The sequence below is a fragment of the Nannospalax galili genome, unplaced genomic scaffold, assembly GCF_000622305.1.
Source record: "Nannospalax galili isolate Female #2095 unplaced genomic scaffold, S.galili_v1.0 scaffold612, whole genome shotgun sequence".
In the NCBI taxonomy this organism is placed as follows: Eukaryota; Metazoa; Chordata; class Mammalia; order Rodentia; family Spalacidae; genus Nannospalax; species Nannospalax galili.
The window spans coordinates 1,030,264-1,043,875 of record NW_008333388.1 but is presented as its reverse complement, the minus strand read 5'-3'; the positions used below and the strand labels follow the sequence as shown (position 1 = coordinate 1,043,875).

General features: G+C 48.0%; 1 protein-coding gene across 1 annotated transcript in view; it reads right to left on the bottom strand.

The window, feature by feature from the left end:
- Positions 1 to 5: 5 nt before the first annotated feature.
- Positions 6 to 13,612, bottom strand: part of Xkr6 (XK related 6) — a 259,903-nt gene continuing 246,296 nt past the window's right edge. Inside the window, exon 4 of the mRNA XM_008828094.2 lies at positions 6 to 2,726. Within this exon, the coding sequence (XP_008826316.2) occupies positions 1,762 to 2,726 (965 nt within the window). The 3' untranslated portion in view covers positions 6 to 1,761. The remainder of the gene's footprint in view (positions 2,727 to 13,612) is intronic.

Here is a 13,612-nt window from a genome sequence, read left to right as displayed (position 1 = left end):
TTTTGTGCCCAAGTAGAGATACAATGGTTTGGAAATTATATCCCAGAACAGAAATACTCCTTAAAGGAATACTAACTTCCAAATAAATAAATAAATAAAAATTTTACAAATGGTCAAACGTACTGTGACACCACCAGAAATTCAACTTGGTTTAGTGAGAAAATAAACAGCTGAATCAAATCGTCACCCAAGCAACAGGGCCTGGAAGATCTGCCTCTGCTGCCAGGGTGGGGACTTGCTCTCCAGAGGGGTGGCCGCCTCCAGGTACCACCTTCCTGACCGTCCCATGCAGCCCCTCACTTTCCCCTCCCCCAGTTGTCACAGTATCTACCTCATATCAGTTTTGTGTATTTCTGGCAAGACTTTGCAGCAGGGGCACACACACACACACACACACACACACACACACACACACACACAATATTATCCACTCAACCCAGATGCACCAAGTGAGCTGAATAATTCTCAGCCAACCACATTGACAGAAGCACCAGTCTTTGAAATGGGTCAGTTATTACAATTTGACTTTTTATATGTAGATAGATACTCTAGTGTTCCTCTTTGTGTTATGTTTTTCTTTTTAAAAAAAAGTACAAATGAAAAATGAAAAATTCTTTCCAGATCAATTTAAGGCTTCCCACCAAATGGAAACAGAAGCAGCCTTACACACTGTCACACGTGACACACGCACACCGTTCTCAGCCTTAAAATGATGGAAGAGATCATGGTTAAGGATTAAGTATTGTGCCTTTAAATTGATGTCATTCTTTTTGCTACTATGCTGAGTTTTATTATTACTGATTCTGTTTGATGGCATCTATGGAAATCTCCTTTGATAATTTTACCAAATTTGGATGTCGTTTGGGTTTGTTCCTTTTGTTTGTTTTGTTTCTCTTTGCATCGGGAAACAATGTGGTTCTTGCTAGGTGAAGTTAAAATGGCACATAGTCAGCCTTCAAGTAGCTTTTCCGGCCAGTGGAGATCCAAGCAGCCCTTTAGCTCCTGGAAGGCTTTGTGAAGTGGGGAAGGGGTGGGAGAAACGGAGAAGAGAAGAGAGGTTTCTATGCCTTTGCTTTTGGTAGGTTTGTTTTCCTCAATACAAATCATCAGGTAAGAGGGACTGTTTTGTGCCCTATCCGTTGGTTGTTTTTATTTGTTTGCTTCATTGGTAGATTTTGTTTCTTTTAATTATTTAATTTTCTCTCTCCTGGTACAAAAGTCACCAGAGAGTTTTGTGTGAGAAAATGTGACAGTACTTAATGAAACTCAGCACCTAAGGGCATAAGGCAGTTGAAGGTTTTTGTTTGTTTGTTTGTTTGTTTGTTTGTTTGTTTTGTTCTTTCAATCAGCACCAATCCCATGAATGATCTACACTTGGTGTAAGGTATAAAACTTTTTTGTTGTTTCATTTGGAGAGGAGATAGCTCCTCCTTCTCCATCCTATGAACCATAGTGTGGGATTTTTTTTTTTTCAATACTGTTTCTTATGTGTAAAAAACAAAAGAAAGGTTCTCTTTTTGTTTTTACTTACAAAACATAGAGAATATCTTTGTATACATACAGTGACTGGAAAGAAAGCTTATCTGACCGGGACGTGACTTATTGATTTTTTTTTTTTTTGTGGCGGTGGTGGTGGTGGTGGTGGTGGTGGTGGTGGTGGTGGTGGTTCTGTGTATTGGGGGAAGGGGCGCTATATTTCTTGCAAGCGGTATTGACCGCCATCAAACTTAGGGTCCCCTTCTCAATTTGGATCAAGATGCTCTAGAGTGAAGACTCGTACTGTAACAACTCATAAAGGAGAGGCCCATCTCGATAGCGAATACCCACAGCGGTGGGGGTGACGTACTGCAGGATGTTAATAGTCCTCCTCAGCCTCCTGTCTACAAAGTGAGCATCCCAGGCTGGATACCGCTTTCTTGGCATATCAATCTTAATCAGGGGCCCTTCTGGGTGGTAAGGACGCCCCAACGGGGTGGAGGGTGCCATGGGTCTCACTTGGAACACGGGCAAGCAAGTGTCAGCCGTGAGATCCTCCTGTTGTTCCGGCACGGCTCTGGTAGGCGTGACCTGGGTCCCCCGGTACCCAGGGGTCTGAGGTGCCATGGGCTCAACATCGGGGGGCAAAGGGATGCCCCAGAGCAGCTCGGCACAACAGGAGCTGGCAAAGACCTTAGCCCGTGGCCCCATGGGATGCAGCACGCCATAGTATAAGAGCATCAGCGCAATCCCAGCCACAAAGCTCACAAAGACACAACACAGTGCGGGCACTGCATAGGCGTCAGTGCTCTCCGGGTTTCTGTAAAAATACCAAAGGAACGTCAAGGCAGCATTCTCGGTCAAGACTATGGTATAGTACGCAAACATTCGATATCGAGTCCGCCCTTCCTTGACGTTAAACCAGCAGAAAATGTACACGATCCCTACCACCATGTTGAAGAGGATCTCCTCCCACTTGGACATGCAGAAGTCTGTCCCGCCATGGATGATCCAGAAGGCCATGGCGCACCAGTGCACCACCACGAAGATCCCGAAATAGAGCTGGAAGATGGAAGCAAAGAGGGCAAAAGAGATAACTCGGGATGAGATGGTGAAGAGGCGCCAGAAGAGCTGGATGAGGGCCCCTCTGTAGCTCATGCTCTTCTTGTCGTCCCTGGAGTCCCGCAGCAGCTTGTGATAGGAGGCTAGCACCCAAGCCAGGGACATCAGGGAAGTCACAGAGGAGACACCTGCCGGAAAGACACAAACCCACACAGTCAAAATCTCGGACATCAACTGTGGGCACAGGGGGGCTGCCGGCTGAGGAGACGCCCACACGCACCGTAATCTAAAGGAGGAGGGAGAGAGAAACACAAAATCAGGCACTGGACCCGAATCCAGCTACTCCCTACCTGAAAGCTATGGGTATCTGAGGTCGTTTTCAATAGCCCCATTGGGAACTGGAGAGCTCTGAGGCTCAGGAGCCAAGAAGAGACACCGTGCTTGGCCTGGGGATGGGAAATGGGGAAACATCTGTGATGGGTGGGCCCATAAGCACTCTAGGGGGTCCATGCTACACGTGGATGTGTGGCCAGCAATGGTGTCCCTACTCCTAACAGCCCGTAAGAATTGATCACGGGTTGTGAAGACCCATGACAACTTCCCTGGCCCAAGATTCTCCCTCAATCGTTCTCTCCTGTGAAGGTGCTGGGTGGTGCGCACAGTGTCCCAAGAGTCTTTTTCTGGACCTTCCTCTCCTTGGCTTTCCTCCTAATCACCCACCTTAGATCACTTCTTCAGCTGGCCAATTGGGCCACTCTTTCTTGGCCTTTGCACACATTCCTGGTGCTTTCCGAACCACCCTTGCCAAAGTCCTCTGAGGTCTGCCCTTGAAGTGGTCCTGTCTCCTCTGTTCCCTCCCAGTTAGGCAGCAACACACACTCCTGCTTTGGAGGCGCTTCCTCCCCTGACTGGTTTAGGTAAGGTTTCCAGGGCCTCTGTGCTTCATCCCTCACATGTCCCCCAACACTCAAAAATTCAGGAAGCTTGAATGTCTCCAATCCTCAGTAATGCTCAAATTGCTCCATAAATCAAATGAAAAACCAACTCGTTGGCTGCCTCCTTACCAAACTGTCTACTCTCATGAGCTTGATTCTCCTATAACATTCCTCCCAGCTGAAATCAGCATTACTCATTCATTAATGTCAGATCCAGGAGCCCCATAGCTCAAGAGCCACATGCCTCAGACACTCCACCTGGGTCCCTGCCCACCTCCCCAGCATGATGTGAACTTTTAGGGGGAACAAAAGTCCTCCCACCTGATGATCCCAGCATTATGACTCCTTGTCCATCTCACAAGCACCCCCACTCCATCTCAGGGTCTCAGACTACAAAACAGTATGGTGCAACAGCAATCCCAGCCTGTGGGTGATGCGCAAAGAACGCCCGGATCTTTGACTGCCACCAGCATGTGTTGTTTCTGTGATCACAACAGAGATGTGGAACAAGCAGAAGAGAGGAGGCCTGAGCCCACCTTCTCCCTGGAAACCAATGAAAACATCTTGAGAGCAGTGATGGTGGTTTTCTTCCCACATCTCTACAAAGTTCTTAAAGTGCCCATCCCACCCTGTTTGTTACACACACAGGGCAATCTGGCCTGCATCCCAGAGGCCAGGCATGGTTGTGGACTAGGCCTTTAGAGAATTCTGTTCTGGTTGCTATGTTGGAGTGGGGACAACAGGTCCTCTAGGAATCATATGATTTGGGTGTGGGTTTCTAGAGAGCAGGGAACAGGAAGTAACATCTTAGAAAAGTAACCAAGGCTGGCCTCAAACACACTATTGTAGCTCAGCTTTGTGTGAAACTCCCAATCCTCCTGCCTCAATCTCCAAAGTTCCACAAACTAAATTCATTTCTTTTTGTTTGTGTGTATACACAAGGTGTGTGTATGTAGGTGTATACATGTCTGTGCATGTGTCAGAGCATGGATATGTGTGCACATGTGTGTAGAGACCAGAGGTTAACGTTGGGTATTATACCTTGGGAGACGGGTACCTTATATTTTGGGACAGGGTCTGGGGTCAGGTCCTGGGGCTTGCAAAATAAGGTTAGGCTGACTGGCTAGTGAGCTCTATGGATATTCCTGTCTCCACATCCCCAGTGCTGAGGTTACAAGGCATGCCATCATTCCCAGCATTTCACACGGGGGCTGGAGAGAGCAGAGGTCCTCATATTTGAGTGGTAAACACTTCACTGAGTCAGCCATCTCTCCAGTCCTTGAATTAATTTCTTGATGCTAATATTTAAGTAACTACTGGGAATTCTCAAGACGTGGCTGTCAAAGGGGAGTTTTATGAAAGCTAAATAGGGGGAAGGTTTGATTTGGGGGTTCCTTCTAATACAACAAAAATCTATTACTGTCCCCATTATTTTCCCCGCAGGAAAGCACGAGTGCTGAGCTCACAGCAATAAAGAACAGCTCAGTTTTGCCTCATTTTGTTTAAATTCTGAGCACGATTTTAAATAGAGTTGGGGTGCCAGAGCAGGACAACCTTGGCCTTCACCATTCTAATTTTATTGTTCTGTGTGTGTGGCATTAACCCCAGTCATGTCACCATGAGCACATGGGAATTCAATATGCAGTGGTCACCAGCAACAGAACCAAATATCACTATCTTTTCATCTCTTGGTCACCCATGCCTTGTCCTGGTCCACTGCTGTGGTTCTCCATCTGCCTGTCTCCTGGTCACCCATGCCTCATCCTGGTCCACTGCTGTGGTTCTCCATCTGCCTGTCTCCTGGTCACTCATGCCTCGTCCTGACCCACTGCTGTGGTTCTCCATCTGCCTGTCTCCTGGTCACCCATGCCTCGTCCTGACCCACTGCTGTGGTTCTGAGTCTCTGATCTAGTCTCAGCCTTCATGGCACTGAAGTTGCTGTCTCTACCAACCAGACACAGCCTCATTCTTGGATGGGGCTTCTGGATTTTCTCTGCAAAGCCTGGTGCGGATGTTCCCCAAACATTTTAAAGCACCATCACAGATTGTAAAGGCAGCTTAAGAAACAGTCACATAGAAGATGGAGACACAGAGTTCCTGTTCAGTCCTGAACAATGATATCCATCCCCAGGTACATCTCACAACCTCAGTTATTCCTGACCCAGAAAAGCCAGGACTCTACATGGTCTGTGGAAAGGAAACTCCCCAGACATGCCTCTCAACTTGCTCATCCCAGGGGAAGCAGAGCTACAGGGATTTCAAGGATTGCCCAAGATTACTCTGAAAACCAGTGGCCATCCAAACTAGGCCTAGGATAATGATCTTTCTGCCACCTGGTGCTGCTCACTGAATCTTTTCCATCTTGTCCCTCTGCTTTCTAAGTTTCCCAGAATTCTCAAGGTTATTTGTAATGCATTGGCCTGCTCCAATGGCAGAGCCTGTTCTATGTCCTAGCCGTTGGCTCCTTGGGGCCTGGAATGACACGCTTTGTCTCTGATATTACAAATAGGCTTCAAAGTCAAAAGGCATGCATGCGTCTGGAGCCTGGATGTGGCAGGTAGGTATGAGATGTGAAAAGGGCCTCATGCTTATTCAGGGCAAGGATTATATAGGGAGGGGGGTAGCCTGAGGGTGTCTAAACCCTGACTCCAACCAAAGAATCTCCTGTTCTATCCAAGGCTCCAGCGTATCTTTTTCATCCAAAATTGATGATGGATGGAAGGCTTAGCTCACCTCAGGGAGGAGATGAGAATAGCCAGGCCCACTAAGACTCCACGGGTCCAACCTTTGCCCTCCAGAAGCTCAAGAGCCCAGGTCTCTGTTTTCAGCTCACTCCTAAGGAACTCATCTGAAATCAGCTACAACACTGGGCATGGCATTAATAGACCAAATGTTCATGGCTCGGCCAGGCCATCTCTGCGTCTTTGCCTTGGACAAAGCCTGTGGCCTCACCAACCCATAGGACTGTAAGTGCAACTACTTGGTGGCAAGCCATTAACTGAGGGTGCCTTGGGCTGCCAGTTAATCCTGGGGATGACAAGCCAGGACAGAAGGTGGGTTCCACCTGTGTTCTCTAAAACCCTCATCAATGTCCCAGCTGTCCAGAGAACACAGGCATGACTTTGTGAGTATCCTCACTCATTATCTTATTAGGACTACCCTCTGTAGGATGTACTTGTCATGGGCTGAATCGTGTCACCCTTAGATCCCTGTGTTGAAGTTTTAACACATAGTATCTAGAAATGTGGAGATGGGTTTCTTGCTTTTAAGACAAGATCTCGATACGTTACCCAGGTTGGCCTCAAATTTACAGTCTTCTTGCCTTGGTCTCTTGAATGCTGGGATTACAGGCTTGTACCACCACATGCAGCACAATAAGATCAGGTCTTTATAGAGAGAGTTATGATAAAATGAGATGATATGGACTTCTCTAAACCAACCTGACTGCCATCCTCATAAGAAGAGGAGATGAGGCTGCAAGGAGACAAACACAGGGGAAGACCATGGGAAGACCTGGTAGAGGCGCCATCTACGAGCTAAGGAGACAGACCTCAGGAAAAGCCATCGCATTGATGTCTTGATCTGGGACTACCAGCTTCTAGAACTGTGAGGAAATCAATTTCTGCTGTGGAAGCCGCCAGCCTATGGTGCTCTGTGGCAGTGGCCCTGGTAAACTAAGGTAGTTTTCTATCTAATTCATTTTTTAAAATTTATTTTTATTTATGTGTATATGTCTGTGCCTGCTTGTCTGTATGTGCATCACGTGCACGCAGATGCCTGCGGAAGCTGAAAGAGGGCATTGGAATCAGTGCAGTTTATAGTCAGGAGTTAGCCACCATGTGGGAACTGAACCCAGTTCCTCTGCAAGAGCATCAAGTTCTCTTCCCTGACCCATCTCTCCAGCCCCTCAATTCATTTTTAAATAAAGAAATTTAAGGAAATACTCCAAAATCATGCAGGAATGGGCCTTGAAAGTGAGCCATGTGCTAATAGTTCCCAGCCACTGGCCCTGGTGAGGGACTGAGTGAGTGGTGGGGAAGGAGGTAGGAAGACTTGAGTCTTGCAGGAATAGAAGAACATGTAGTCTCCATGGGAACCTGTGAGAGGTCCTTGCTTACTGGGCCAAAACTCAACTCACTTGAAGTCCCTTCTGCCTTCCTCAGGAGAGGAATAGCCAGGCTACAAAGAAAGCAGTGACTCTCGCAGAATCCCTACGGCCACCATCCCTGGTAATCTGAGGTTGCAATGTGTTCAGTTACCTGCAGGAAGTTCAGGCTTGTTCTTCTGCAGTAGTTCCCTGGGAAGGTTTCCTCTCTGGAGTCAACCCAAAGGTCAGTTCATTTCCCTGGGCAAGACACAAGCCCACAGGAGGAATGGGAGGTCCCAGAAACTGCCCAGCTGCCCCTGGGCATATCTGAGGTTCACTTAGCACTTGGTCACTTGCTGCCCAATGATCCAGCCAGAAACTGTTAAGTGCTCCATTTATCTGTGACAATTTTCTAGTAGGGACCTTCATGTCTTACTTCCCTGATACAGACCAGGAAGTGAGATTGTGGCTCCCACCAGGAGCTAACTGGAGTGCAGCCAAATGGCCCAGGGATGACTAAACTGGAGCTTCCTGGGGGCAACTGACCTGGGAAAGGCTTGGAGAGAAAGCCTTCGGGCTCTGACATCACAGACTCAGGTTCTGTATGTGTTGCAACCATACCTGTCACCCAACAAGTGGCACACAAGAACAGTCATCAGAGAAGGTCCAACTTGGTGTTCTCAGGGTCACTTGAACTTTTGCCAGTTGAGGAGAAAAAAAAAAAAGTAATAATAGAGTGAACGTGGACAGCCCACTGGGAGAGGAGCCAAGTGACAGAATGTCTGCGGAAGGATGGACTCAAGTCCAGATGACGCAAGGGATGTAGAGAAGAGGGGATGCAGGAGGTTGACTCTGGGAGCAGCAGTGCTGGCCGTCAGAGGAGGCTGAGATCTAGCAGGCAAGGGGCAGGATTGTCATTTCAGATGGGCCAACTGGTCAACAGGTGAGGGCCCAGCACAATCTCGGAAAGGGGACCCAAGGAAAAAAGAGAGCCCCTCACAGGAAGAACGCCATAGATGGCGGAAGAAACACCAGGGTAAGCTGTTAGCTGCTCAGTGAGGCAGGCACTTTTACATAAGCTCTTACAGTAACATACTTTAAAATGTCTTTTCCCTTTTTATTTTTCAGCTAAAATTCTTTGGGGAAAAACAGTGTGCTCAAAGGCATTCCTGTTGGCATTTACAGTGTAATTTGAGCATGCCCAGAGGGGTTCCTGTCTTCAATCTTTATGACACAAAGTGAACATATACCCCCCAAAATATCCTGTTCACCATTTTACACTTTCCAACATGCACTCGATGGCTTTGAACTAAGCATGCCCCAAAATTGTGTCGGCCATCTTTCACCTTGAACTAGGACTTTAAACTGAGCAGACTCGAGAATGTACTCCTTAACTGAGCATGCCCAGGAATGTGCCCACCTCCTAAAGTGTTTTCCTGTCTGGATATACACAGGCTTTCCAAATAAAATCCTGCCAAGTCCTTTGCCTAAGGAGGGCTTTGCTTTGTAAGTAACCCCTGCTTTCCCAACCTGCTGCAGGCAGTAAATCCTCCTCCACTTTTATTTCTTGGCCATGCTTGTTTAGGATTTGCATTTGCCAACAGGGGACCCATCGTGTTTGGCTGCAGTCCCAGGAGCACATGGTGATGGCCACTTGGGGTCTCTGGGCAAGAGGGGCCAAATGCAGAGCTCTGGCTTGTCATCAGCATCCCTCCTTCACCCTAGGCCACAGGGTGCCTTAGCCTTACTCCACACAGTACATGTAGTTGAAGAAGGGACTTGCAGGGACTCCCCATTCCTTCTCTTTCTCCAGTTCCTTCTGTCAGCGCAGAGCCACGATTAGGTCACTGCGGCTCAGAGATTACTTCCCTGGACCCCACATCCTCTCCTACCACTGCCCCACCTTTGTCTCTACTAGGTCTTCCTGAGGGAGCCCTGTGGCCCTTTTGCTCTTGTGCTACCTTCTTATCCTAACTCCAGTTGTGGGCTCTCTCTGAGATGGTCACCTATCCCTGACAGTGGACTCAGGACTGTCTCTGGGCCTCTCCTGACTGTGGCATTAGACACTAGGATCTGTTCTGTCCTCTGTCACACCCCACGGTTAGTGTCCCTCACTTATCTTCCTTCCTTCTACCCATCTGCTCTTGATGGCAGCTTTTTCATGCTGGGTTTACCCTTCCACTTTACAGATGAGGAAAGTGAGTTTGAAGTGAAGAGACTCAGATGTGCCCCATCCACACTGACACTGCATCCCCGCCTAATGTGCCTGGTATTGTACCCCAATAAGCTGGTCCCCTGAGAGTCCCAAAGCCAAGAAATATGCTTAGCTAGCTATCTGCCCCTCTTCAGACCACAGAGACTTCCACTCAGCCCTACCTTCCCCATGTCTGACGATGATACCAGTCCTTGGGAGCATCCACCTGCTGCTCAGCCAATTTCTGGTTTGTATTTTTCCCAATGAATTTCCTCCATGGCAACCTTTCTTCCTTCGTCAAAATCCCTCCATCTTTCTTCTGGGTGCAGCGGATCAGGATGCAGTGGGCAGGCCAGGACTAAGAGGGTAGTCCAGAGATCTGAGGTGGTAAGAGCAGGAGCAAGCCTAGGCCCAATGCTGGAAGGGGGACAGAGCATGGGGAGAGAGCCTTCCTACATCTCTAAATTTCCCAGTACCATCTTAGAAACACTCCCAAAGAAAGGTGAGGTGACCGGGCCTACAACCTCAGCAAGCCCTAATCACTGCCTCCCCCCGCCCCCTGCCCCCACTCCACCCAAGTGACCCATCAAAGTGGCAGTTCTTCGAAAGGACTTCCTCTGCAGGCAACTGAGGCAGAGGAAACAAGCATCATGGGCCCTTCCATGGGCAGGCTTAAACTGGGAGTGACAGCCAAGGTCACACAGCTGTTAAGCCAGAGAGCCCACACTCACGCCTGAAGCCCAGGACTGTGTCTCTCCCGTAAGTCAGGGTCTACATGACTGTGGCCACCAAAGACTAACAGTTTAGGAATTCAGACTGGTGGCTGACATATTCAAGGCTTGAAATCACCACCATATTGACAAACACTACTAATCAAGGCTCCACTCACTCCTGCTGAGGGCTAGCTAGCATCCCACCAATCAGACCCAGCATCCTCCCAGCACCTGACTGATCAGGACCCATCATCCTTCTTAGGAAGCTGGGTGGATATCTATGCACATTAGAAGGGCATCACCATATCCCAGTGCACACTGGGAACAAACCAGATCTGCTTGCAGCAGCAGCATACCACCTGGTCACGAGACAATTCTATCCTGGTATCAGGTAAACCACTTCCCTTGTAACCTCTCACTCAAAAGTTCATACCTAGAAAGTCATCTCACATTGGAACAGTGCCCTCTGAATGCCCTCTGTCATAGGCAGTAACAGACTCTTGAAATAGCTCCTTTTCTGGCGTTGAACACATGCAGCTCACAGCATCTGCTAATTTCTAATCAGTTTCTAATAATACTTCCCAGATTCTAAGCTAGGCACCAATATAATCAACTCCATTATTCTTCCCTATGAACTATTGATTTTAAGATGAACAGACCAAGGCTAATAGTCTACCTGACTTCTCCATATCCTTTGGACAGAACTGACTTTTATTCTTCATGTGTGTGTGCACATATGTGAGTGCACGTGCATGTGAAAAGCAGAGGTTGACGTTAGGTATCTTCTTCAGTTGCTCTCCATCTTAGTTTTTAACACAGGGTCTCATTAGGCTAGACTGACCGGCCAGTGAGCTCCAGGAGCTGCCTGTTTCTGTCTCCCTAGTACAGGGACCCAGGCATGTGCTCCTGAGGCTGGCTTTTTCTTCTACATGGGTGCTGGGGATCACACTTGACTGACTGGGCCATCCCCCTAGCCCCTGACTTTTACTGTTTTATTCTGTTACCTCTGTGTCTATAGAGTAGCTGCCCAACATGATTTTTGAGCAAATGCCTCACAGACACAATACCAGAAACATTCCTGATAATAGAGCTGCTAATGCCCTGGCCAAGGGTCTCAGCGAGTGGACCACTGGAATTCTCCCAGGCTAGCAGACACAGTTGCTTCAACTGTTCCTTTGAAATCTACCTTCCCCACTGCGCTTAGTTTCCTGCGGCTGCTATAACAAAGGACTACACACATACTAACTGAAAACAACCAGATTTACCTCTGCACAGTTCTGGGGGTCAGGGCCTGGTTTCTGCATGGCTGGCAGGGCCAGGTGTGAGCTGGAGGCTCCAGGGAGAACCTGTGTCCTTGCCTCTCAGCTTCTAGAGTTGCCCACTTCCCTTGGCTTGCAGCCCCTTTCTCTGTCTTCAAAGCCAGCAGCAGCGCATCTTCTTGCCTTTCTTGTGGCTTTCACTGCTGCATTCCCTTCTGCCTCTCTGACTGGCCTCCTTTATATCAGGACCAACCAGATGATCAGAATCACCTCCCCAGCTCAAAACCCTTCATGATATTGGCAAAGTCCCTTTTGCATAAAAAAATGATAGCTATAGGTTTGAGGTTAGGAAGCAGATATCTTGGTGAACCATATTTAGCCAACATTTACCATCGCTCACTAATAGTCAATCATGCCCAACTTGGGTAATTTTGACCCTAATGGGACATCAAATAATGTCTGGGGGCATTTTTGGTTCTCAGAATACAGGGTGCAGCATCCTTCAATGAACAGGGTAGCTCCCATAGCAAAGAACCATCTGTGTCCCCATATCTAATCATGCTAAGGTTGAGATCCAATGATAGGGTTTCCCCTACATCCCTTTGTATTCTATGCAAGTTCAACATATAGTACCTGGAACCTGAAATGGGTGGATGTTCTGAAAGAGGCCCACCGGTGTGGATTCAGGGACCTCAGGGCACTACAGACTGTTTCTTGGGTCTGATGAGGAATAGCAGATTTCTCTGATAGCTAATCTTGATTATTAACTTGATGGAACTTCATATCACCATGGAAACAAACCTTGGGCAGGTCTGTGAGGAGGTTCTAGATTAGGTTAATTGAAGTAGGAAGGGCCACCCTAATGGTGGATAGCACTGTTCCATGGGCTGAGGTCTTAGCCTGAATAAAAAGGAGAAAGTGAGCTGAGCACCAGCGTTTATCTCTGCTTCCTGACCACAGATGGAATGTGTGGAACTGCCCCCAAGGTCCTGGTACCATACCTTCCCCGCCATGATGGACTGCACCCTCAAATTATGAGCCAAGACAAACCCTTCCTTCCTTAAGTGTTTTTGCCAGGTATTGGTCACAGCAAACAAGGCGACTAATAGAGTTTCAGAAGAGACATTTCCAATCTTAGGCACCGATGCCCCAATGTGTTGCTACCATGAAGCAGGAAGGGGTGGGAAACACTCATGAAGCTCTTCTGGGGACTAGAGTTCACAGAGCATCCCAAGGAGGGGGCCCTATGGCCACTCTGGGAACATGGTGCACCTCAGGGAGGGACCAGCTCTTCCCTCAAGGAGCTTCAAGGTCAAATACCAGTACCCAGCAGGAGGAAAGCTCACTGCGCTTCCACTTCCCTGGACTCTTCCTCCTAAAATGTTGTCAGAGATGTCAAAATACTATCCCCACAGCCAGATGGATAAAGGCAAGCAAGCCTCAGAGATTCTAGAACAAATGTCAGCCACTCAGCTGCATGGCACAGGGCCCAAGGGTGCTAGAGTCCTGGTTGGTGGGAATACACTGTGAAGCAGGCCCTCTTCATCTGCCCTGCCTGGGGATTCCACTAAACCCTTCCTCATGGAGCAATGGACCAATACCCTGTGACTCCCAAAAATGATGACATTTGAACAGAGACTGAGAGATACCCTGGAAGGGATGTAGCCTCTGCCACAAGACATCTAGCTTGGGTCCAGCCTAGATGGGACCTCCTCCAGAGAGGTCTTGGGTAATGGAGCTGCTAAGACTCAATTTGTGAGTCGGGGTAAAAATATAAACTTGAATATGCAATGAAAAATGAATGTGAAACATTTAGGTACATCTTTGCTTATATATATATTCTATATGTTCACACATTTTTATATATATCATGTGTAAATATACAG